At 36.9% G+C, this 25653-nt stretch overlaps 2 protein-coding genes across 2 annotated transcripts in view; one reads left to right on the forward strand and one right to left on the reverse strand.

Annotated features, from left to right (window-relative positions):
• The window catches only part of LOC107564038 (ras-specific guanine nucleotide-releasing factor RalGPS1-like), a 90739-nt gene that overhangs the window by 41986 nt on the left and 23100 nt on the right, over positions 1 to 25653 (reverse strand). The window contains 1 exon segment of the mRNA XM_016249031.1: positions 22787 to 22913. Coding sequence (XP_016104517.1) covers positions 22787 to 22913 — 127 coding nt within the window.
• Positions 585 to 18885, forward strand: LOC107564039 (angiopoietin-related protein 2-like). Its single transcript, XM_016249032.1, has 6 exons — positions 585 to 664; positions 9901 to 10778; positions 13919 to 13940; positions 17038 to 17199; positions 17905 to 18175; positions 18272 to 18885. Exons 2-6 carry the CDS (start codon positions 9913 to 9915, stop codon positions 18469 to 18471), a joined length of 1521 nt encoding a protein of 506 aa, XP_016104518.1. The 5' UTR covers positions 585 to 664; positions 9901 to 9912; the 3' UTR covers positions 18472 to 18885.

Genomic DNA, 25653 nt, shown 5'->3' on the forward strand with positions numbered 1-25653 from the left:
AGAGGAGTAGAAAAAGTTAGTGCAACAGAGGTAATGGACTTAGTCCAGTAAGAGTGACAGGGAACACACAAACTCTTCAGAGGGCTGAGAAGAACATGCTGGTGGACTTTCATTGCCTTCAAAACCCAGAGGAATCTACATCTACAGCAATTAACACAGATATCTGTTGATCATCTGAGATCTTCAAAGCCCACTTCTCTTTAACTTCTTATTGAAATACTGTGAACATTTTAAAGGACTCCCAAGGACTTGCTATCTTGAAAGTCACACTTTGTTTAAATTTTATTTTAATTTTTAATCTCTTTGAGAAGGCAACTTGAAGTGGCACTTATCAGAGTTCTTAAATGAGGATTCGCAGGCTTTGCATCACCACACAGACAGAGGTGTTTGATTGAGGGCTTTAAGACTGAAGACCTTTCCACTGACACCGAGGACATACTGACAAGGAGAGACAGTGGGGGATTACGACAGACAGAGAGAGAGAGAGAGAGAGAGAGAGGGTGAGCGGGAGAAGAGAGAGGGTGAGTGGGAGAAGAGAGAGGGAAACCCCACATAGCAATTTCTGCAAGTTGTGATGACTATTTCCTCAGAGGAACTTCACACAGTTTCTCCTGGACATTGACCGATTTCGAGAGGGTGCTGTGCAATAGACTGGAATCATCTGGTAAGGTTAAGGTGAGCCCTGAGGCTCTGCTCGCTCTCTAAACCTGTGTAATTGCATCCGGCTCACCACAATGCATGTGCTAATCTTGGAATGAACTTTTAAACACCTGTTTGCGCTCGGCCGAGTCGCCTTTTTGTAACACGCTGAGATCTGGGGTTGTTCTGTGTGCTTGGGTAATCACTTCTAAGCTTCAGCCTCCCACTACGCTGCTGTCATGGGTTGTATGGATAACATCTGTCGCCTCGGGCAACATCTCATTCAGATGGTTTAAGTGCAGGGTTAATCTTTGCTGGGCTGGGAAAAAAAAGTCCTGCGGGTTTGCTGAGGACAATAGAAGTGAGAGATTTGGGAACGGCGTGTTTTAGCGGCAACAGGCAGTTAATTGGTAATAAACACACAATGGCTGTTATCAGAGAGGGTCCCGGATGCAATCGAAGACAACAAAGCAGCCGCGTCAATAATGACATCTGCGAGCATTCAGACCAAAAGAGTCATTCCCCATGTGCTGTAAGGGTCTAGACAGGTTTACGAACACACTGAGGTGTGAATGGTGGAAAAGGAAATAAAAAAGGGGTTTAAAACAGCATGAAAGGAAATGAGATGGGGGAGTGTTTTACACAATGTATGTTTCAGTTTTATGATCTTGAATTATTGGTTTTGGAATTGGAGAAAGGATAAGGAGAGGGATGCAAGACTGGGATGAAGGGATGTAAAGTAAGCTACACAACCCAATCCCAGAGCGAAATGATTGGCTGGGACAGGATGCTGGAGAGTTGACTGTGGATGTGACTATTTGTTTCATTCCCCATGAAGCTTTTTTTCCCCATTTGTAGTAATCGGAATGGAGGCAGACTTCTGAAACAGGCTTTGTTCAGCCACAGTTCTGTTTGAATAAGAGAGAGCTTATGGGTGAAGATGTTTTCAAAATCTAGTACTCTCTTTATTGACAGACATGCCATGGCAACAAAATACACAAAGTCCATAATTGCAACTGCATACAAAGCACTAAGGATTGTTTATACAATGGTCTAGACCCATGGTTTTCAACTAGGGGTCCCTGAAGGTACTCCAGTGGTTTGCAGAGAGGATAACATATGTAGAATTTGCTTATATTCTCTGATTATAAACTACTTATTTTTTTAAGTATAATATATTAATAAAAATGTTTTAATGAAAGCTATCAAAGTCTTACCTGCTTTCTCATACTGGGGGTCCCTCTAGCTGCAGGGTCTGTAAAGGTTGGAAGCTACTGGTGTAGCAGCACAATGTCATTAATATTTGCAGGTATTCGTATCTAGGTTTTGATATACTGAATGCAGAACGGTACAATGTGGATGTATTGACAGTACCTAAAATGTATTAGTATTTACATATGCACAGCTTTAGAAAGGTTTGAAAAACAGAACTATTATTAGTATTATGCATCATTTCTTTATTAAAACTCATGTAATAATACAATAAAATCAATTTATTAATTGCAGGAATTCAATGTTTTATTAACCTAAAAGGATTTGCAAATACTTGCATGCCTGAAGTTTTTAGTATATAAAATGCTTCTTTTAGATGCTGCTGGTACATTATTAATGTACTGTATACTACTGTTCAAACTTTTTTTTTTTGAAGAAATGTATACATTTATTAGGATGCAATAAGTTTACCAAAAAATGACAGTAAAGACAATTATAATGTTTTTGATAAACCAAAAAATATATAAATAAATAAATCTGACCTACCCCAAACTTTAAGAGTATCTACAATTTCTACTGAGATCATGAAAACTGTCAGAAACTACCTAAAAACTGATAAAATATTTTAGTTCATTACAACTCAAGTTTAGGTCTGCTCCTCACACAAAGCCTTCAGAAAACTTGGAATAACTTGGAATATAACATTTTGGGCCTTTTATGGTAGCTTGAAAGTTTCAGTCAATAATTACTGTTATGGGAAAGGGCAACTTCAACATTCTGCTAAACTTCAGCATCAACATCTCCTTTTGTATTCTTTGGAAGAAAAAATTAAATGAGGATAAGTACACAATAGCATCATTTTTGGGCGAACTATTCCTTTAAATAGAACGTGACACTGCGGAACATAATTACACTAATGATGCACAAACAGGTCCATTGTTAAACATGTAAAAGACCTGTGTTTACTCTCATTACTCTGTGTGCTCCGCTAACCTACATATTACTGAAGTCAGAGTTAATTTGTAGGGGCACACAAGCATGAGTGTGAGGTGAGGACTTCATCAGCCTTCACCAGTCTCTCTGTGTGTGTGTGTGTGTGTGTGTGTGTGGCAGCTTGGCTCACCCTAATGAGGAGGGGTGGAATTTAAGGAATGCCACGCTAAAGTTGAAATGAGAAGGGCAGGCGAGAACAAGGGAATGATGGAGCGAGAGGGAAAGACTGAAAGAAGACATCAAGCAGTTGTGTTCCCTCAGCCCCTAATCAATGACTCAAACACTGTGACTGTGCCACAGTCAGCCACATTCAGGAGTAATGACAGTTGATGTAAATGACTTCACTCTGCACTAATGCTATATGGGTTAAGATTAGAGTTCTATTTCAATTAATGAGTTGGAATTAGAAATGAACTGGCCACAATACACAACATGCTGAATTTGAATGACAGGAAAAGGAACTTACTGGATGTATTATTCTTAGAAATTTAGAGACATTTTAGTTTATTAATTATAATTTTTTATGTATGAAGTAATCTATTAATAATTCAACTAATTATTATTTTTAAACAAGATCATTTAAAACGTATTCATTATTATTTCTTGATGAATACATTTGTTCCCTAACTCACAATATATATTAATCTAAAATAAGTTAGATGATACTATTCAATAAATACTATTGAAATGTACTATTTTTTATGAAAAAAAAAGCTGTTCTTTTGAATCCTGTACAAATCTATCATGGTTTCCGCAAAAAATATTATGAATCACAACCGTTAAACACTGATAATAATCAGAAATGTTTCTTGAGCACCAAATCAGCAATACATTTAATATTAGTATCATATAATAAAATAAACATTTAGTAATTACATAATATAATAAACTGAATAACATAAGTAATTAACTAGAGCGTGCTTGGAAATAAAGCGGTTTCAAACAAAGATTATTAGCATCATTTAATAACCTGGACACAATACATTGAGAATATGATAACATGTTTAATAGGTTATTCTGAATAAGATGAAATGTAATCAAATTCAAAAATCTAATTATGAAATACAATTCTGCATCCTGTTTGCAACCTCATTTTCAATTAAATTTAAATTCAGGAATTAAATAACATTCCAAAGTATATAATTAATGATGCACAACAAGGCAGAACTTGTTTCCATCAGTTATTGTTCTTTCCCTTTTAAAAGGTGTTTCTTTCTTTTTTTGAATGAGGAATATGTGGAATAGTTCAAAAGTAGTCCAGTCATGCTGTAGCTTGTAAGTCATGCCACATCTGTCATGGAACACTGGACGAGATAAACTTCACTTTGGCCTGTCAGGGCTTCTCGAGGTGCGTGTCAGAAGGACAGGCTCTGGAGGATGCTGTTCCCACCAAAAGAGTAATAACAGCTCTCTGGATTAGGCAGATGTGCTTTCTCTTGTCCTGCCACTCACACAGACATTTCACCACAGACGAAAGCATTTCCATTGTCTCTTTATGCTGGTTGGGGTGCCCTAGCTCTTAGACTCAGGGTCTCCATTGAATTTCTGTATCACATGCTCTCAAACACATCTTATGTTCCACTCAGAGAAACCACAGTTAGACACACACAAACACATGAGTGCAGACGCACACAGAGGCACAAGCTCACACACCACAGTAAAACCACATACCGCAGCATTAGCTTGCACGAGATGCTGCCTGCTGTAATGCCCCGGCTGTCCGACACGCTGTCAGTATATCCAGCAAGTCGCAAGTCAACCTATCATTACTGGTCTGTTACAGCGGCATGAGGGAGTTTCTTAGCCTCTCATAAAATACACTCTCTAGTGGAAACCATCATTATTTTTTCCTTTCAGGAAAAAGAAAGAAAAACGACTTTTTTCTCACTAGAGTGATGCACTAGAGCTCAAAAGTTTGAGGTCGGTAAGACTTTTAAAATGTTTTTTATTTTTTTAATTCTCTTATGCTCACCAAGGCTGCATTTATCGGATCAAAAATACAGTAAAGACAGAAATATCATGAAATATTATATAAATAATATAAATAACTGTTTTCTATTTTTAATATATTTGGAAATGTACTACAATCCGTAATTGAGACACAAATTGTGTCCTTTGATGCAACAAACAAGAGAGCGCTAGTCCATATAGCGATACTAGAAATGCATTAGGAAATATTTGACACTGAATTCAGCGATTGACGAATCAGAATTTTGTATTCAAGATAATATACAGCATAGCTATGGACAACAGTGAGTATTAGGAAATATCTGACAATGAAAACAGTGATTGACCAATCAGAATAGAGTATTCTAGATCATTTAAATCAACAGAAGCCTAATCAAATTTGACCTGAGCAGTTGCCTCTCCTGGAAAATCCAGCTTAAGATGGTAGCTGTGTTTTGGAACATGGAAACTGGTTTCTAGCTGGTCATTAGCTTGTAAATCATCTTGGACCAGCAACAGACCAGATACTAGTTGGTCACAGCAGTTTTAGGCTGTCAGGATTGTTTGTGAACAAGCTAATGATGACTTTAGACTACCTAGAAACCAGCTACTGTGTTTCAAAACAGGATTTTCCAATAGGCGCCTATATATCCTTCTTGTCAATCAACAGCTTTTAAAATTTCTGACAATCAGTCTGTCAGTAAGATTAGAGAGACAAAAGCAGTTTGTGTGGAGCGGGACAAAATTGAAAAGTCCAGACAGCAGAATGGGGACATGAGAATGACAAGTTTTCATGGGACAGAAAACAGCAGGAGGTTTATATCTCACATCTTTTTTTTGTTTTTTTTATAAGATTATATAACTTATTATCAGTGGCCGGAAATATGAAAATAGTTTGGAAGCACAAATAAGACAGATGCTATGCAAACAACCGTTAAATCATCTCTCATGTATGTGTGCAGTTTAAACAGTAAGAACATGAAGGGTCCTGTCAAAGTTGGGTGAAAAAGAGGCATGAATAGAGAGAGACGACAAGAATTGCAATTCCATTCTATTAGAAGAATATTTCTGCACTGACCCAGCGATGAATTCATGATGTGGACAGACAGATTGCAGGTTTCCAGTGCATTTGCTGACTTCATTGGCAAAGGTCTGTTATTGTGGTTACTGTGCATAAACAACCACAATAAAATAAACAAACTGAATTTTGTTTGCATCAATCCTCCATCTGCTCAACAGAGACAGCTTGACAAGCAGTGATGTTAATACTAGTGGTAAAATGTTTCAACCAGTAAAAAAAATCCATCCATTAGTGCTAATATTTCTAAAATCTCCCTGATGTTAACACTGAACCAACTCCCCTCTGGCTGTCCTCCCAGAATATGTTATAAAACTAAACTAATGAGCACTGCAATCCCCTTTTCTCCAGATAATTCCCAAAAAACTCTGCTGTCAGCTTTGTATGTTTTCCGTGCCATGATGATAACAGGCTGACAGAACATTTTGGACCTGTTTTTGGAGAAAAATAAATCTAAATAAAATGCTAATTTGTTTTTCTGATCTTGGTCATTAATAATTAGAGTTCATGAAACTGCTTAATTATACAACAGACAGATTGTCAGATGGAGCATAAGTGGTGCCTTTTTTTAGTGACTCTTTCTGCAGGTGTTCTTAATGAGTGAATCACTGAATCATTCAACCGATTCATTCAAACACACCGATGCATTCATGCACGAAACAAGTGACTGTCTTTATGAACAAGTTACTGAATTATTCACTATCGATTCATCCAAAAATAGTTTCATTCAAGAATGAAATAACTGTCTTTATTAGTGGGCCATTAAATCATTCACTCAAGCGATTTGTTCATACCCACTGATTCATTCATGTGTGAAACAAGTGGCAGTCTTTATGAGTGAGTCACTGAATCATTCGCTTAATTGATTCATTCAAAAACACAGTTTCAATCAGGAACAAAATGACTGTCTTTTTGAGTGAGAAATTAAATCATTCATTCAAACAATTCATTCAAAACAACTGATTCATTCATGAACAAAACAAGTGCGATCTTTATGAGTGAGTCACTAAATAATTAACTTGATCGATTAATTGAAAAACGCTGTTTAGTTCATGAACGAAACAGTTTATGAGCAAGTCATTGAATTTTTCTCTCAACTGATTTGTTAAATCAAAAAATGATTCATTCAGAAATTAAACACCCTTATTGTGCATTGCTCGAAGATGCAATGGTTAAAAGGATCGGTCTTAAATGCAAGTTATTTGATATTAATATATTTTTGACAGAACTTCTGTGTAAAGAGATGTCACATGCTAATATTCAGTTTCTACCTGTGAATGTACATGTATGTGGAGATCAGCAAACCGGCTCTCAGTGGGTCAGAAAGATGCTGCACAGCACCACTCCGCAACTCAATTCACCAGCAGCTTTCAATTTAAGTTAGATTTAAAGATGAAGCACTCTAGTTATACTTTCTAGGAAGAAGTGTTCTCCAAAGCTTTCACAGGCATCCTTCCACTTCTCACTGCGTCCCCTCTTCCAGACATCCCCAGGCTGCTTTTTCATTAATATGCTCACTCTCTTTGAAACTTGGGATAAACAACACAAAGTGTTTTCAAGTTATGAATATAAAAGGCCATCTGTTGTGTCTTTATGTAACTAGTCTTTTCATTGTGAATAAATAAATCACGTCATACCTTCCTGGAGACTGAAATCAAATGACAGACATCCATTGGAAGCAGGCTTCAGATTTGCTCTGTCTTCGCAACTATCATAGCAACATATGTTATCCCTCATACAATCAGAACAAACCCTCCCCATTTTACATTTTTAAAGTGACATGCATACCAAATGCAATCTTGTGTTTAAAAATGTGAGACGTAGCACAGTGAAAAGTAAAAGCACACAGGTTCAGATAACCAAGTGTCGTCAGCGAGAACTCATTCATATGGCAGTTTACCAAAGCAGAGTCCTGCCAGGACACCCATGATGACCAAACAATCCATTCAGCAGAATTCAACACTCCGTGTCATCCTGCAACACAGGCAGCTCCACTGCTCTATGGGATATATAGTTTTTGTATGAGGTGTGGGTGGTCAAAGCTTGCCTGATTATGGCAACGGTGTTGTATGTATACTAAAACTATTTAAAAATATATTTTTGTTAATTAAAATAAAAAAATGTTAAAAAATTCTAAAAATTACAAAAGCACAAAATTATTAAAAAATAAATTAAAACTGAAAAATAAAAATATGAACAATATTATATACAGTGGGGGAAAAAATGTTTGTAGGTGACCAAATACTTATTTTACCGAGGAATTTACCAATTAATTCTTTAAAAATCCTACAATGTGATTTTCTGGATTTTTTTTCTCATTTTGTCTCTCATAGTTGAGGTATACCTATGATGAAAATTACAGGCCTCTCTCATCTTTTTAAGTGGGAGAACTTGCACAATTGGTGGCTGACTAAATACTTTTTTGCCCCACTGTATATATATTTTAAGATTGTTTAGCTGACAAGAATATTAAACAATTAAAAAAAGTTAAACAATAGATTAAACTGAAGTTTGCATAACAAAGTTGAAAAAAAAGGACAGCAGTAAAGTAATTTTTTGAATATATGTTCATTTACATTAACTTTCTGAATAAACTGATTTGCAATAATGAATCAAACAACCTAATGCAACGTATGAGAGAGAAACGTTTAGGACGAACTGATTCACTAGAATGAATCAAGCTTGCCAACATATGAGAGAGTGTTTGAGTGAGATTCAAGTCCAGAAGCTCCAGCGAAGCCAAGAACTTGCAGAATATGGGGCTGCAGAGCCTCAAAATTCCCTGCTGTGAGGGTCAGCCTGTCTGCTTCTCCATCAGTGCTGAAGGAACATGGTGGCTTGCCAGACCATTTCTCCCAGTGAAACCTAATCTATCCCCAGAGATCAAGAGCTTCCATGACTGGGTTACAAACAGGGGCAGCTCACTGACTCCTGTTGTAATGAGCTCTCTGTCGTGACAGATGTTGAGTGAGGTGCCAGATCTCCTGTCTAGATCAGTTGGGGTTGTGTTAGCTTGGTTAAGATAGGCCTGTTCAGACAGATAGAGGGGGAAATTAACCTCATGCCTCCCATAGGCCTCAAGGATGGAAAAATATATCCTTAAACCCTTAGGGTGGTGTCAAAGTAAACATTTTAAGGATTACAGTTCTGACTGTTCCAAAATGATTTAGGGAATTGTATGCACAAAGGCAACTTTGATTGTTGTGATGTGAATTATATGCTTGACCTGGGGGTCAATTAAACACAAGAATGCCCACAAAACACATAGGCAAGCTTCTTAAGATACGGTCACATTTGTGAAGTTTTAATCGAAATTTCGCTGACAAAAAAGGTAATTTTTTTGTTTTTAATGGTGTAGCAATATATGAAGCACAACTCACATAGAAGTCACTTTCAAACCAACAGCTTTCTGTTGGTCAAAGTGGCAAACTTGTTGCAAAATCTGCATTACAAAATCATTCACCCTTACTCGAAATGCATGATCATGCTAAAGAAATTTGCAGAACAATGGTACCAATGTGACCGCACTTTTAGAAATGTATCCAGTATTCATGGTGTTGAAATTTTCAACAACATTTGACATTTAATGACTTAAAAATGTCATGTAGACCATCAATAAAAGTAACTATTTTTAGATAAAAAGACAAAAAAAGTAAAAAAAAAATAAATAAATAAAAACAGATATCATGAATTAATTCAAAAATATTGCATTTTTGGCATCACATGATATTTAACAACCTAAACTAATCAAGCCAGCAAAAGTCAAATTTTTCAAACTTAATGATTTTAACACAAGTCAAAAGGGTCTGCATGTGTCCTCTCTGAGACATAATTTTCAGTTTTATGTTAATCTGCATGTTTTTCCATGTTGGTTTTCAAAAATCAGACAGCAATGAAGCCATTTGTATTAACATTTGTTCTAAAAATCAATAAAAAAAAATATCATGGCAAACTACTTGAGGTTTTGAAAAATATATTTTTAAAAGAATAAAAAAATAATAAAAGAAATTCTCCACTCATGTAATTCACAGGTGTGTGTGGTCATGGATGTTCCCGCCCTAGTATGGCTGGTGTTGCTTTTGGCGAGTGGACGGCTGCCTGAAACGGAGGGCAGCACTCAGCAGTTTGACAGCAGTGATGAAGGTCCGGAGGTTGAATTCCTGTCGACCTCTCGCACACGAAGGGCCCCCAAGCCTCCTCCGCAAGACAAGTGCTCCTACACCTTCATCGTACCCCAGCAGAAGGTTACGGGAGCCATCTGTGTGAATTCCAAAGAGCCAGAGGCTGTGCTGGAGAACCGTGTCAATAAGCAGGAGCTGGAACTCCTCAATTCTGAATTACACAAGCAGAAGAGACAAATCGAGACTCTGCAGCAGCTTGTAGAAGTCGACGGCGGCATCGTCAATGAGGTGAAGCTTTTGCGCAAGGAGTCCCGTAATATGAATTCCCGAGTGACACAGTTATACATGCAGCTGCTGCATGAGATCATCCGCAAGAGGGACAATGCGCTGGAGCTCTCGCAACTGGAGAACAAGATCCTCAACCAGACCTCCGAGATGCTGCAGCTTACAAACCGCTATAAAGATCTGGAGCATAAGTATCAGCACCTCGCCTCACTGGCCAATAACCAGTCAGCGCTAATTGCTCTTCTTGAGGCGCAGTGTCAGAGAGGACCACCAGTTGTGGTCCCCAGGGTACCGGTCCAGCCTCAGCCCCAACCGCAACCTCAACCCAGACCCTCACCACCCCTCAATAAGCCCTACCAGCCGCCAACCTTTAGCCGCAACAACCAATTCACCAACGAGATCCAGAGCGATCAGAACCTCAAAGTGCCACCTGCCCCGCTTCCCACCATGCCAGGAGGAACTCACAGTCCATCCACAACAAACAAACCCTCCGGTGAGTCTCAGCTTCATTCCTCCAGAATTGCATGTACTATTTGAAGGGAAAACCTGAAATAAGAATAAAATACTTGTATTTTGAGGAAACAGATTATAGGTTTTACAAAACTTTCCTCCAGTAAACAAAACCAACATGCCACAATTGTCCAACATTTACACTACCATTCAATTTATTTTTTTAAGGAATCAATACTTTCATTCAGGAAATATGCATTAAATTGATAAAAAAAATTACAGTGAAGACATTTATAATGAGGTCTAAAAAGACCTCTTAACTTTTTGAAGTAGAAAAATTTGTACATAAATGTCAGAAGCAACATCAATAGTTATTGACATTAATTTAAAGTGTGATATTTCCATTTGATGACTCTTGTGTGGTTTTCAGTTCTCTCACAGTCCTCCATCATTATTCAGCATTGCCTATCAAAGTTCATTGATCTCAAATTCTCTCTACATAGCGGCTCCCACACAGAGATGTGATGATAGAGCATCTGTTGTTGTCTCAGCTTTGAAATGCCAACATCTAGTTTGTTAATCTGGTCAGATGATGAATATCATAAACAATATTTTGTGCTGAGTCATACCCATGGGTGGCATTGTTGCATAAGACAACAAAAAGTTATGATCTATTTAAAACAATTTATCAGTTTCAGTCTGAATGTCATTTTACATGCTTTTGATGATCAAAAATAAGATGGAAATGAAAAGCCTAATTTTGGGGGTTAAATAATCCAGAAAAGGTTTATTTAAAAAAAAATACTGTTTGTTTTTAATTAACACTTATGCTTCATCGCAATGAACATGACTGTTCTTTATCTCAATCAAAAGGAATCATGTTTTTTCAGCAGTTTTTAATCACTTTTTTAATGTGCTTATCATAATGCATTGCAATACTATAAGAACATCATGATATCATTTTTTGCTTATATCATCCATCCCAAAACCAACATATATATTTTGTCCATTTATTATTTAAACCAAGACAGCGAAAATGAAAAAGGCATCTTTCAGTGGCTATATTTCCACTCCATCTGGTGACATGAGCAATTTCATGGCTAGGTCTGCCTGCATTAATAGCAGAAGGTTACACAAACTCTCATCAATGAGAGTCAAGCTTTCACAATGGGACTACAGTATGAAAAAGAGCTCTGGAAGGAAAAAGAGAGAAAGATTCTGGACAGAAGACAAGAAAAAAATTTTCTTCTTATATTAACTAACGTACTCTACGATTAGCTTAGTGAATAATAACAAAAAAAAATAAATACATAGACCCGCCTAGAACAAGCGGAGTCATACAAAATTGTGAAAGGGAGTTCCTGTAGTGATACCAGTACAATATCTCACGGTTCTCAACCAATCAGATTTGAGAACCAGAACAAACTGTGTATATATATATAAATTTATATATATATATATATATATATATATATATACACACACACACACACAACAGCAAGTGCTCCACACAGAGATCTGTTCTCATCATCATCCAGTCTGTCTGGAATGACATGAAGAAACAGAACAAACCAAGACAGACTAAATTCAGGAGAACTGTGGCAACGTCTCCAAGACACTTCAAGAAATCTACCTGCAAAGCTACAGTACTGTGAAAAGTTTTAGGCACTTGTGTAAAAATGCTGTAAAATGAGGATTCTGTCAAAAATAATGTCATTAATAGATATTATTTATCAATTAACTTCTATTAACTAAATAAAATCAACATTTGGTGTGACCATCCTTTGCGTTTAAAGCAGCTTTTTTCCAAGGTACACCTGCTCTTAGTTTTTCAGGTAGCTTTGCAGGTAGGTCTCTTGAAGCATCTTGGAGACGTTGCCACAGTTCTTCTGGATTTAGTCTGTCTGAGATTTTTCATGTGATTCCAGACAGACTGTATGATGCTGAGAACAGATCGCTGTGTGGAGCACTGGCTGCTGTCAGACTCCTTGTGCAAACAAAAACCTCACTGGATTATTACAATTAATGGCAAAATTAATGTTTGGAAATGTAAACTGATATTTCCTACTGACACACTACAGCAAAAGATAGAAATAACTGACTTAAAACCCTTTTTCAGCTGGTGAAAATACTAGTGTTCTAATAATTTTGGCCACCACTGTATTAAAATATATAACATTTAAAAAATATATTTTTAAAAATACTGTATTTGCCATAATAGGGTAGTAAAAAAGAAAGAAAAAAGAAATTCAGAAAAGAGTTATCAGACCTCAGTCAGATGGCCAAATGTTGGACATATGTAAAGATGTGGCCACATTTGCTATTGTTCTGCAAATTAAAAAAAAAAAAAATCCTGGCTTTTCAATATGAATCCATATGATCAAAAATGTTGTGTGGGGTCGGAAGATTCCCTTATGCAGATTTCAAGACAGGTTCAAATTGGTAATGAAAACTTGCTGCAATGCACTGTTTTTGCAATTTGTTGAAAATGCACTAATTTGACTGACCCTTAAGACAGCGCAGTCGAACCACCAATTGCTCCCCAGGCGCCGCAGCAAAAATGACTGTTCGCTCACTGCTGTTCAGTGTTCACCGCTGTGTTCTGAGTGCACTTAGATGGGTTAAAAGCAGAGCACTAATTCTGAGTATGACTGGAGAAGGAGTTGGGGAGGGAAGGAAACATCACTCTATTGAAGTGTAGTCATTTATTCCAGTGTTACCAGACATGCGTGACGCAGACATCCCACACAAACACTGCACTCTATCAGGTCTGGGTCTTCCTGCTAGATAGAAATGGTCTGCTGATGGATTTGCAAAGTTGTTTTAACATGACCCACAGCACTGAAAATCTGTAAGGCCTCTCAGTTTCCTCTTCCTCCCTTCTTCCTACCATATCTCCTCTAAAGTTCTCTTGACTTGATGGATTCGTGTTCATCTTCAGTTCAACACCTCATTCATCTCTGCGAATGTTAGCTAGGATCTTTGTAGTAAAAAGTCGATTTTCTGTCCACTGTCTTTCTCCTCGGCTATTACACTGTTTTTTGTTCAGGATGGCTCTCATTCCATCGCTCTCTCATACACACCTAATCTAAACTTTGTCCATTTGTCTGCCAGATATAACAGCTGCCTTTGTCTAAACTTCTCTCCATAAAGCCCCCTGAACAATCACCAAAATATTGTCACTTTAAAACAGCAAATGCCTCAGGAAATTAGAAGTGACTCATCTACTCATTAATATCATTGTTCTCGCTAGAAACAAATGATTCAAATAATGTACTTTGAACCTGCTTTCAGCTATTCTGTTCTGTTCCTGTCTTGATTTCTTTATTTTCTTCATATACTTGTTTTGGCACTTATTTTGCATTAAGTGGCAGGTTTCCATGGTGTAAAATGTTCTACAACCAATTAAACAGAAGGGGGCTTAAAATGAGTTTCTAATTTGCTGACAAGCAGACTTCTCCAAGGGAGAGCAAGAAATTGGTGACTCCAAGATAATGAGGCAAAGAATGTGGAGTGAGATGCTTTTATTAGGATTCATGCAAAATTAATGTGCTCGAAATTTAGCACAAAACGCTGATAAAACCTCTAATCTAGAATTGCTTTGGGCAGAATAAAAACAACATTTGTGTAACAGAAATAGAGTGAGATTCAAAGGTCAGGAACAGTCAAATTCTTATAATTCAAATAATTCAATAATAAATATCAAATGGTAAGATATTTTATATATGAAACGAAAATTAAAAAATATATATGAATGCAAATGTTGAATTGTATATATTAATGTTATACAAACAATATTGAACATTTATTATATATTACACTTATCAGATTTTTTACTTAATTTGAAATTTTTATTCATTTCTTTATTGTTATTAAAGGGGTCCTATTATGCGTTTTCACTTTTTCAACTTTAGCTAGTCTGTAATGTTGCTGTTTGAGCATAAAAAAGATCTGAAAATTACAAAGCTCAAAGTCCAACTCAAAAGGAGATATTTTATTGAACAGAAATCACTTTTCAAAAACTACAACGAACGACTCGTTTGGACTACAACGCATATTTTCCAGGATTTGTGATATCACAAATACCGACGAATGGGACGAGACCTGGTTGAGCTGCACTAGAGAAGGCAAAGAGTGTTATCACTATGTCGCAGACACGCTAGCTTTCCCAAGGCAGACGAACTTAGAGTGCTTACAATCATCCGGGTTTAAATCATGCTCAAATTGATTTGATATTGACGCAATATTTACACTGAAGCTTGCAGGCAGCTATGGTAAGGGGCGTGACATTTCCCAACCAGGCGCCGAGGGCTGCCAATCACAACACACACTGGCCCAGCTAACTAATAACAGCACATTTCGTATTTCAGAAGGCGGGCCTTCATTTGATACAGGAACTATTCGAGCCGTTCATGCCAGACTGAGAAGAGAGGTGTTGTAATAATGTAAAATATGTGAAAAAGAATGTGGTTTTCACACAACCTAGTATGAGAGCCTGTTCTAGTACACCCCCAAAACAAAATCAAGACTTTGTAAAAGAGCATAATAGGACCTCTTTAATACTAATACTACTACTACTACAAGTAATAATTCTTATTATTATTAAATATATGATACAATTCAATAACAGATGTCTGAATGTGTTAAGTCTATGTGATGCTTGTCTATTGAGATACAAAAAAAGGTAATAATCTATTGACTCAATAGAAAAAAAAGCTGTTTAATCCATGCTCCTCCTGGGATTGTGAATGCTGGAATGGGTTCAGTTTTGTTCACAGTAAGGGGCTAATGAGCTACTGCGTTGTTATCTTACATTTGTCAGGTAATGTGATGGCTCCTATTCTGGCATGAAGTTAAAATCAGCCAGCCAGAGAGATTTCAGAGACACAGACAGAACCCAGCTCAGTGGAGTGTGCACCGGCGGTCTGGGGTCTGTTATCGTAAATGCAGCCAGAAATATCTAAATTATAAGAGTGTGAATTTTAAGTACTGCTACAAGTGAAATACAAGTGAAACTGACTGGAGTAACATTTTAATACAAGAAGAGTTTGGAGTGGCTGTAAGTGAGGGCCAGCCGTCAGGCATGAGGCCTACTTTTTATAAGCTACAAGTTGAGAGTAAACACTAAAATGTTCCAGGCTACTGTAAGTAAACCACAAGGCCTCCGCAATGCTTTGGGGCTGAGATGTAAGATAACTGAAAGGCCGTCTGACAGATCTGACAGTAGAGAAAGCATGGTTAAAATACACAAACAATAATGTAAAAATATGCGATCATTCAATTCACTTTCATATCAAATTTATTTGTATAGCGCTTTTCACAATACACATTGTTTCAAAGCAGTTTTACAGAAAATGCATGTGTCTACAAATCATCTGCTTCAAGAGTTTAAGTCTAATTTCCCTACTGAAAAGATCATCATATGAAGCCTGTCACACTTTTTAATTAGCATTATCTGCTTCACCAGCTAGGCTTTGCTAGTGAATAGCATATTTGTGCTGCTCCATTCGGTAGACCAACACCAAACCAGCATAAACCAGCCAAGACTAACATGGAAATTTCTCCTTTGCTGGTCTTCCTCCAAGCTGGTTTAGTGCCCAGGTTGGGAGATCAGCTTAGTCTTTTTAAATATTTTTTTTCCCCCAGCAGGGTGTGTATCAACCTGTGTCCTGTGTTTACTACTTAAAAAAAAGAAGATCAGAGCGGAAAAAATTATTTGGATCAGGGAATGATTTTGAAGAATTTATGGATGTTCTTCTGGTTCTCATTGGAAAACTATGAAAATTGGAGCCATTTTTGACACGTCCCTATAAAAACACTGTTCTATGCCCAGGGAACTTTGGAAGTGCTTGCTAATCTACTTGCTACTGCATTATTTATCAAATGGGCCTTTCTTTGGCGTCCGAGCCAGCGTTATGTTTGGCTGGAAGAGCAGAGGCAACTTCCCAGGCCAGAATGGCAGCCAAGGTCAATCCTCTTCTTATGTTAAGAGCTCTTCCAGCTGTGCCACGGATGAACAAGAGACCTAGCGGGAGTAGATGCAACTGAGAATGGCGTGCAGAGGGCTCCTTAGTATGACTTCCTTTGATTATACAATTGCTTCAGCTTTGCACCTGAATATCTCTTCAAGCCAACAAGTAGTTCTGTCCATCACAGTGTCATATACTCATGCACAATTTGACAGCAACAGGCGGGAGACTTCCTATAAAAAAGATAAAACTTCTCTGAGAATGTATCATATGAGGATATATCTTGTTAAAGGGGTCATATGATGCTTTTTGAAAGATCATTATTTTGTGTATTTCTCTGGAGGACGGTCACACTAACAGTGGCATGCACCTAGTGAAGCCAGAGAACACCAACAAGCTGATGCAGGTGTGGTGTGATCAAAGACAGGATCCTGGCGGCTGGACAGTCATCCAGAGAAGAATGGATGGCTCCGTCAACTTCTTTAGAAACTGGGAGACATATAAGGTGAGCCAGGAATAGAAATTCTGGAAGATAAATTCTAGACATAATTATTATGATTATCAATGTAAAAATAGGGGAAATGAGCAATCTAATTAAATATAATATCTCTATAGTAGACAGCCTATAGTAGAATGCCTTTCTTTAGCAACGGTGATAAATTTAACAAACAAGTGAATTTATGTTTCTGTGGTAACAACTTGCATACGTTTTACCTTTGTCACTTAATATCACATGGTCTATAACTCTTCACATAAGCTGAACCTTATGTCAGATAACATACAGAGCCATGCACTTAAAGAGGTTTAATGAGGAACATGTGCCAAGCAGAAACTACCACACTGTGCTGAAATGCCTCAATGCAAATAAAAACCATTTAATGTTACTCAACATTAATATGATCTATATTTATGTTTTATATATGACATATACAATATGTAATATAATAATATCTCAAAGTATAATAGGCAAAAAGATGCCCATCAATGCAAATAATGTGCTGGCTAATGAAAAGCCTACCAGTAAAACAAAAAAGGAAAAAATGAACAAGAATAAAAGATCAAAAAAGTACAAACCCTACAGCAATTAATGCATTTTTTTCAGCCTCAAGGACATGACAAAATAATATAGAGTAAGTAATGTACACTAAAAGAAATATTTTACTTGGTCCATCAAATACTCAATGGCAGGTGCTCCTCTGTTTTATTACAGCAAGGCTTTGGAAACATCGATGGAGAGTACTGGCTGGGCCTGGAGAACATATACTGGATAACCAGCCAGGCGAACTACAAGCTGCTGGTCACCTTAGAGGACTGGTCTGGACGCAAGACATTTGCAGAGTACGCAAGTTTCCGCCTTGAACCTGAGAGCGACTTCTACAGGCTTAGGGTGGGCCGCTACCACGGTAACGCTGGTGACTCCTTAACTTGGCATAACGGGAAGCAGTTCACCACTCTGGACAGGGATCATGACGTATACACAGGTATCAGTAAAATTAGATTTAGATATTAGATTTTATAATTTATTACTGACCCATACACATCTTACCTAATAATGTGTTGTTGTTGTTTTTTCTCAGGCAACTGTGCCCACTACCAAAAAGGAGGCTGGTGGTATAATGCCTGTGCCCACTCAAATCTGAATGGCGTGTGGTACAGGGGAGGTCACTACCGCAGCCGCTATCAGGACGGCGTGTACTGGGCTGAATTCAGAGGAGGCGCCTACTCCCTCAAGAAGGTTGTGATGATGATACGACCCAACCCCAACACCTTCCACTGAGCAGCACATAAACACAGGGGATGAACTGATAACTGCTCCCCAACGGTCGCCGTTCACCCTATAAAGTGTGATTCATTTGTGGTTTGGCTTCCTACGTAACAAACAGTGTCTTGGCTGATGTAGCTGAGAGGCAACACCAAATTGTCAGGGACTACAAAAGAAAGCTCTATTAAGTGCTATTTACAATGCAGAAAATGAAGTGTGATGAATTGGCTTGTTTTCCTTACAATAACTTGTCACTAGGAAGTCATCTAATAAAAACATATGAACATGATGTGCTTTTTCACTCTAGTTCAGTCAAATCAAATGAACCTGTTCTTTTTTAAATATACAGTGCAATTGTGAATCTGTTGTCAGTTGATTAGAATTATTTTATGAAATAGCATCAGTACTAAATAAGACACAGGACATCCAATCCAGTGATAAATAACTTATGCTTTCCTAGTTTATTCAAAGCTAAGAGAATAAATATATTTCCTGATGAGATGAATGACTTATAATTTATTTCAGGAATCTCATGTTTAAAATTCATAGAATGTTGTAGTTTTTTTTTTTTTTTTTAAATATGCGTAATTAAACATAAAAACACATCTTAAAACAGTCATGAATTGCTCCATCTAAACTGTATTTACTGTGTAAATTAACTGTTGGTGTCAAATGAGATCCAATATGTTTATGTACATATAAACGTAATATTGTTGAAAATAATGTGTAATTTGTAATATACTGTAAGTGTAACTGAATTCCCCAAGTGCTGTCAAACTGTTGTAATAAAGGATGTACAGCTACAGGCTTTGTCTGTGAATGGATTGAACATCAATCTACTACAGCTGTCTTGGTTCTGCTGTATATTGACCTGACAAGTGTTATGAGCGAAAGTAAAAGGAAAAAGCACAAGCAAACCATTCGAAAATGCTACAAACAACAAATTCACTCTTTGACTAGGTAAAAATAAATGTTATATAAATATAACAAGCTCCAATGAGCAGGACAATACGTAACTTGGTTGGAAATCTAAGAGGCAATTGTATTTGAGGATTTAAAACAGAAATCAGAATTTGGACATTTTGATTAAAATTAATTAAAAAAATAATAATTATTATTATTCGTTATTTTATCTCCAGGTCATTAGATCTGTGTGACACAATTATATTTATTATAATTAAGATCACATTTGCAAAAATGTCTCCGAAATTTTGCAGGCACCTTTAAAATAAAAAGCTGTAGGGGAGCGCGGGGCACAAAGTAACACGGGGTTAGTTGTAACGCACGTGGTTTAAATATTTCAACACATGCTAGCATAACCAAATTTACAGCATTTACTAGTTACTATATCAACATTATATAGAGAAAAAAGTGCGCCAAAATTCAAAAGTCTTTTGAAGATATCGCTGAACATTTATTTTACCATAGTAAAATTATATTTTTTATTACTCATTTAAAATGAAACAAATCTGCTGTTATTTTAATCTCCAATCTGTTTTTTTATCAGTTTAAATAATTTTTTAATGCTCAGAAGATGTATCAGAAGACAGTAAACAGTTTTAAATTGCAGTTGCGCAGATGGGGCACGTTGTAACACTGCGTTACAATGTGCTTTATTACTCATTTAAAATGAAACAAATCTGCTGTTATTTTAATCTCCAATCTGTTTTTTTATCAGTTTAAATAATTTTTTAATGCTCAGAAGATGTATCAGAAGACAGTAAACAGTTTTAAATTGCAGTTGCGCAGATGGGGCACGTTGTAACACTGCGTTACAATGTGCCCTGCTGTGCTATTCTATGACATTAGCGATGTAATTCACACTATTTATAATACATTTTAATGATAAACGACGATAAACAAACATTATTTCAAGACATGTAAAGCATTTTGGCTCGTTTATGTGGGCCGTCCCAAGCATGGTTGCAATGTGTTCACTGTCAAACTCCAAAATCAGATTATTTTTAATTCTTAAAAAAACGGCATTATTTTATTTGAAATAAATAATAATTTTATTTTATTGAAAAAATATTTTAGTTTGTCTTGTATATTTTTTTTATTCAATCAGATAACATTTTAAGCTGTTATATGGTCATGTTACAACGTGCCCCTCAGATGTTACAATGTACCCCACCTACGGGGCATGTTGTCACATTTCACTTCCAATTTTTGAGGGTAAATAAAGAAAAACGTATACACTGTAATTATGAAACAAAGCAATATATTTGTACTAGACAAGTGTGAAATTACTGTGGATTATAAAATTATACTCTGAACCCCATGTGGATTTACACAATTTAAGAAAGTCAAAAAGTGTTACTTTGTGCCCCGCTCTCCCCTACACATAATTGGAAAGCATACTGGTTTAGGCTATTCGCTTCTTAAGTACTTCTCAAGCTTCATTAAGGCTAATGGTTTTTAAACTGCACATTTCTGTTGTTAGTGAAGCTGGCAAGTTATTGGCTTTAATACTTTCAAAACAATATCATGATAATAAAAAAAAAAAAAAAAAAGATTTTACAACATGTGATGCTGTGCAATTTTCCCCATTATCTTCTATTCCAAGTGTAAAACAGGATACACCTTTTCAGGGGTTCTTTTTGTACAAACTAAAGGTATCAATCATTTTCTGCAGTAAAACCAATAATACAAGTTCTACTAAATACATCAAAACGAATTAAAAGAATGTTTGACAAAACCCCAAACCCTTTCATTTCCTTTTTCCCAATGGGAAATGGAATGGGCCACTGGAGAAGTGCAGTGGAAACTGATAGATCTGAAGTGACAGCTTGCACAACCTCAGCCATGTCAGGCAGTCTTTCCGTCTCTGTGGTTTCAACAGCCTGCTGCTCAGAAATGGGAATATGTTACCCTGCAACTAAACCACACGGTACCGGCACCAGGTACAGCGGTTTCTGCTGTGTGACGTCTGAGAGAGCCCTCTGTTGAGTGGGACGCAGTTTACTGACACACTGCCCAAGTGGAAGCAGACACTCAGTGTGGATTATGTAAAGGAAATTTGGTTAATGAGAAAGATGTGTGCAGCTGAGAGAAGCGAGTCGACATGCGTCAGCTCTATCCACATGTTTACCTTCTTAGAAATGACAGTGACTGTATGTTTGTACATTTCAGACCTCTAGAAAGGAATGAGCCCACAAGCTACAAGCCAAGAGACAATTTGACTTACTGCCATCTGAAGTTATTCCCGACTGGCCCTTTAGTTATTCACATACCACAATGACACAAGAGCACCTGGAAAACTGTGACCATGAGCTTGGGACTCAAGCATGTGGCAATGACATACTGAACGGTCTGTTATGCTGTTCAAAATCAAACATCCACATCTTATGAAGTGCATCTCGTAAAAAAACAAGACAGTCATACATCCAAAAAGCCTCCTAAAGGTAAAGCTTCCAGATCTCTTTCTGATCAGGTCGGGCTATCGGCTGACAGCTGGATTAGTAATACGGACCTCGCTGCTGATGACTAAGACGGAAGAGGGTAATTGAGTGAAGGATCTGGATCCTGTTCCCCACAAGAGTGACAATCCTGAGGGAGGCATCCATTTCGAGTGCTGTCAGTACCTTTAGAGGAGACTGATGTGTGTGTAACTAATCGCTCACTGGGCTTCTGCAACATCCAATGAGAGTCTCTGACAGACGTCTATTCATAAGAGAGAAAAAAGGGGCTACCAATTTGGAAATAAGTGCTACAATATGATTTCATTGTATTTTCCATCTCTACATTCCGTCTAAAGCCACTGAAGTGGCTAGAGAGAAAGTCAAAAAGCGCATTCAGTTCATGCATCGTGTGGTGACAGAATGCAAGCAGAAATCCTAAAAAACTCCTGAAATGGTTTGACGAATGCAATTTTCTTTCCTGTGTTGACACCTAAAACAGGATATGGCACATTTCTCAATCATTACTGAACCAGAGCGGTATACTGAAATGCCCTCTGCTGGACACCGTAGAGAGTGCAATTGAGACAAGGCCAAAAAATATAATGAGGTGTTCACAGCCAACTTAAAAAGAACCCTATCAAGAAAAAAGTAAAAGCCATTATACTGAAGTAATTGAATGAGTCAATATCACAAGGCTGGCTGAGTCCAATGGGCCATGACCCATTCCTCTCCCTGACCCAAAGTATTCTTCTGTTCAAAGGAAGCCTATTCAGCTTTAGTCACAGCCTTATTAATAACAAACCTGCATTAAATACAATTCACAAAGCCAGTAAACCTCTCAATACATTTCTGGCTGGACGTTGTCATGAGGTGGAGTCTACAAAATGCCATTAACACAAGTACAAATGTGACCTTTTATTGACACTCACCTAGGTAGGGGATGCAGGGGGCCATTTTGAGGGACCTGATGTACTCTCTCATGCGGTTGTAATTCTCTTCCTTTGACGTCAGAAAGTCAAGCTTCTCAAGTGTGGCCTTGTCCTTTCGACTGATCAACTGTTCAGAACAGAAAGCACATAAGAAATGAACAGTTCATTCAGCAAATTAGGAACAGCTAATGGATGTCTAAATCTAAAACATCTAAATCAGAGGCATTCATACATAATACATATCAGGATAGGAACAAGTAGAAAAAAAATTATATATACAATTTAATATATACACTATATACAACTGAACACAAGTATATTTAAAGATAAAATTATTATTATTAATATATCCAGTTTAAATTTTATGAAAAAAATATCCTCATCATCATAAACTATTTTTCTCAGTTACCTCTGTTAATCCATTCAAATATGATAAAAAAGCTAATAAATTCCAGTAAAATCTAAAATAATATTATATAATATTTACAAAAACTGTATTCAAAGACATAACTACATTTGAAAAACTGTTATAGTTATGTCTTTGAATACAGTTTTAAATTTCATATAATGATATTCTTGGTTTTACTTGGTGAATTTATCATAATAGAATAATAATCAGAAAATATTTTTAATCTCAGCTCTGCCTCTGTTCATTCTGTATACTCAGTATAACAAATTCAGTTAATATTCTGCCTCTGGAAAATAAATCGAGTTACTCCCAATTGGCTACTAACTTTAGTAGGGGGGACTTGAGGAGGTGCCGTTTTGTAAATTTTCTCAGAGGGGAGCACCAGTAAGATTCTAAATAAAGCTGTCTGCAAATATGTTAAATATGAAAATTACGACACAATGAAATTGTATTGTATTAAGGAATAAGTTCCCAGAACTCAGTGCCTAAACTCCAGGGGCATATTTCTTATTTACAGAAAGTGCATGATAACAATAAACAGGCTCAGTGTCTAAAATGCCTTTATGAGTGGCATAATTTCACCCAGTGCTTCTTTACAGCACATGTGCTATTGAATCTGTGGGGATGACCATGTGCAAAACCCCTATTAGGATGAACAAATAGCTCATTAACTAAAGAATTCCATCCCACATGACTTTATCACATCAAGAAATGCATTTCCACAAAGTACTTCAACATGCTCTTCTAATGTTAGACAGATACACATATTCATCCAGTCAGTTCACTCTTTCATAGGTTTGGTCAGGAAGGAGATTTTGCCCAACAATGCAAGCAACAGTTCCTGAAACCACACTGCTGGCAGATGACCTTCCACCAGTCTCCAGAGATGGGTATATAGGGAATAGGGTAATGATGTCAGAGTTTTCATTTCTGGGTGAAATAATTCCTTAAATAAAACAACAACAACAAAAACGAAATAAACTAAAAGGTTTAGGGTCAGCTTATGTATCATTCTCAGGTATAAAATATCTAAATTAAATGTGAGGATAGAAACAAAAAAGGTGGTATGTTCAAAAGTAAAAGGAAAAACAGCAATATATACAATTTTTAATTTTTAATATGTGACCCTGGACCACAAAACCAGTCTTAGGTGTCAATTTTTCGAAAGTGAGATTTATACATCATATGAAAGCTGAATAAATAAGCTTTCTATTGATGTATGGTTTATTAGAATCTGACAATATTTGGCTGAGATACAACTATTTGAAAATCTGGAATCTGAGGGTGCAAAAAAATCTAAATACTGAGAAAATTGCCTTTAAAGTTGTCCAAATGAAGTTCTTAGCAATGCATATTACTAATCAAAAATTAAGTTTTGATATATTTACGGTAGGAAATTTACAAAATATCTTCATGGAACATGATCTTTACTTAATATGCTAATGATTTTTGGCATAAAAGAAAAATCGATAATTTTGACCCACACAATGTTTTTTTGGCTATTGCTAAAAATATACCCCAGCGACTTAAGACTGGTTTTGTGGTCCAGGGTCACATATTTGGTGAACTATTCCTTTAAATAACAAAACAAGGAAAACAAAACAATTACATATTTTCTATCATGTCTATATGAAGGAGTTGGTATTTGGAAAGTGTAAGAAACTGAATGCCACATTCAAACGTCATGCATCTGCAAGACACTGAAAGACTGTAATAATTAGACTACATTAGTCATTTACCAGCCAAGCTACTCGAATGAGCCTGATTTTTGGATAAATTTATGTTACATCAGCTTCATACTTAGACAATAGTTGGGGAATGGAAAGCTGACTTGACAGGAAGCTAGCTCTCATTCATCATTTAGATGTTGGCCTAAAATGAACCTGAAGAATTTAACGAACCACTTGGATTTTTCTCCTTTGGACTTGCAACAGAGAAACAGAAAAGTGATTTCCCCCCCCCCATTTTATTCGGCAAAGGAAGTGGTAGAAACTGCAGTGCTGAGATAATCCATGGCAGGAAAGTTAGTTCGCGACACCATCAATCATGGAGCCTGGTGTGGAAATGATAATATTATGACAAAGATTTGAAGAAGCAATATAAGCTAAGGGAGACTGCTTATGATATTTTAAGGAAAAACTAATTACAAAGCAATTACAAATGACGAACAGGTTAAATTATAACTGCACCAGTATGTCTCAGTGAATGTGATTTCCATGTGCATATGTGCACCATCTCAGCAACAAGACTAGTCATTTTCTGCCTGATTTAGAGCAACCAAATGCCAAAACAAAAGCTTTTTCTCATCTCCTTTATCAAGCCTCCATCACCCGCCACCAAGACCACAGCAGCAGCCGGCCTCCTTCCTCGAGTTCAGGGATTGAGCGGCTGCCACAGTGGCATTAGTCATTCTCATAGACACATACACAGTGCTAAACAATTCCTCTGAGGGTGATAC

The sequence above is a fragment of the Sinocyclocheilus grahami genome, unplaced genomic scaffold, assembly GCF_001515645.1.
Source record: "Sinocyclocheilus grahami isolate Dianchi unplaced genomic scaffold, SAMN03320097.WGS_v1.1 scaffold903.1, whole genome shotgun sequence".
Lineage (NCBI taxonomy): Eukaryota > Metazoa > Chordata > Actinopteri > Cypriniformes > Cyprinidae > Sinocyclocheilus > Sinocyclocheilus grahami.

Bases quoted from the DNA above. Each gene is read 5' to 3' on its own strand.
- LOC107564039 (XM_016249032.1), top strand. From the start codon at position 9,913: ATGGATGTTCCCGCCCTAGTATGGCTGGTGTTGCTTTTGGCGAGTGGA. The intron at 17,200-17,904 runs GTGAGCCAGGAA...GTTTTATTACAG, and splicing joins GAAACTGGGAGACATATAAG to CAAGGCTTTGGAAACATCGA. The intron at 18,176-18,271 runs GTATCAGTAAAA...GTTTTTTCTCAG, and splicing joins GGATCATGACGTATACACAG to GCAACTGTGCCCACTACCAA.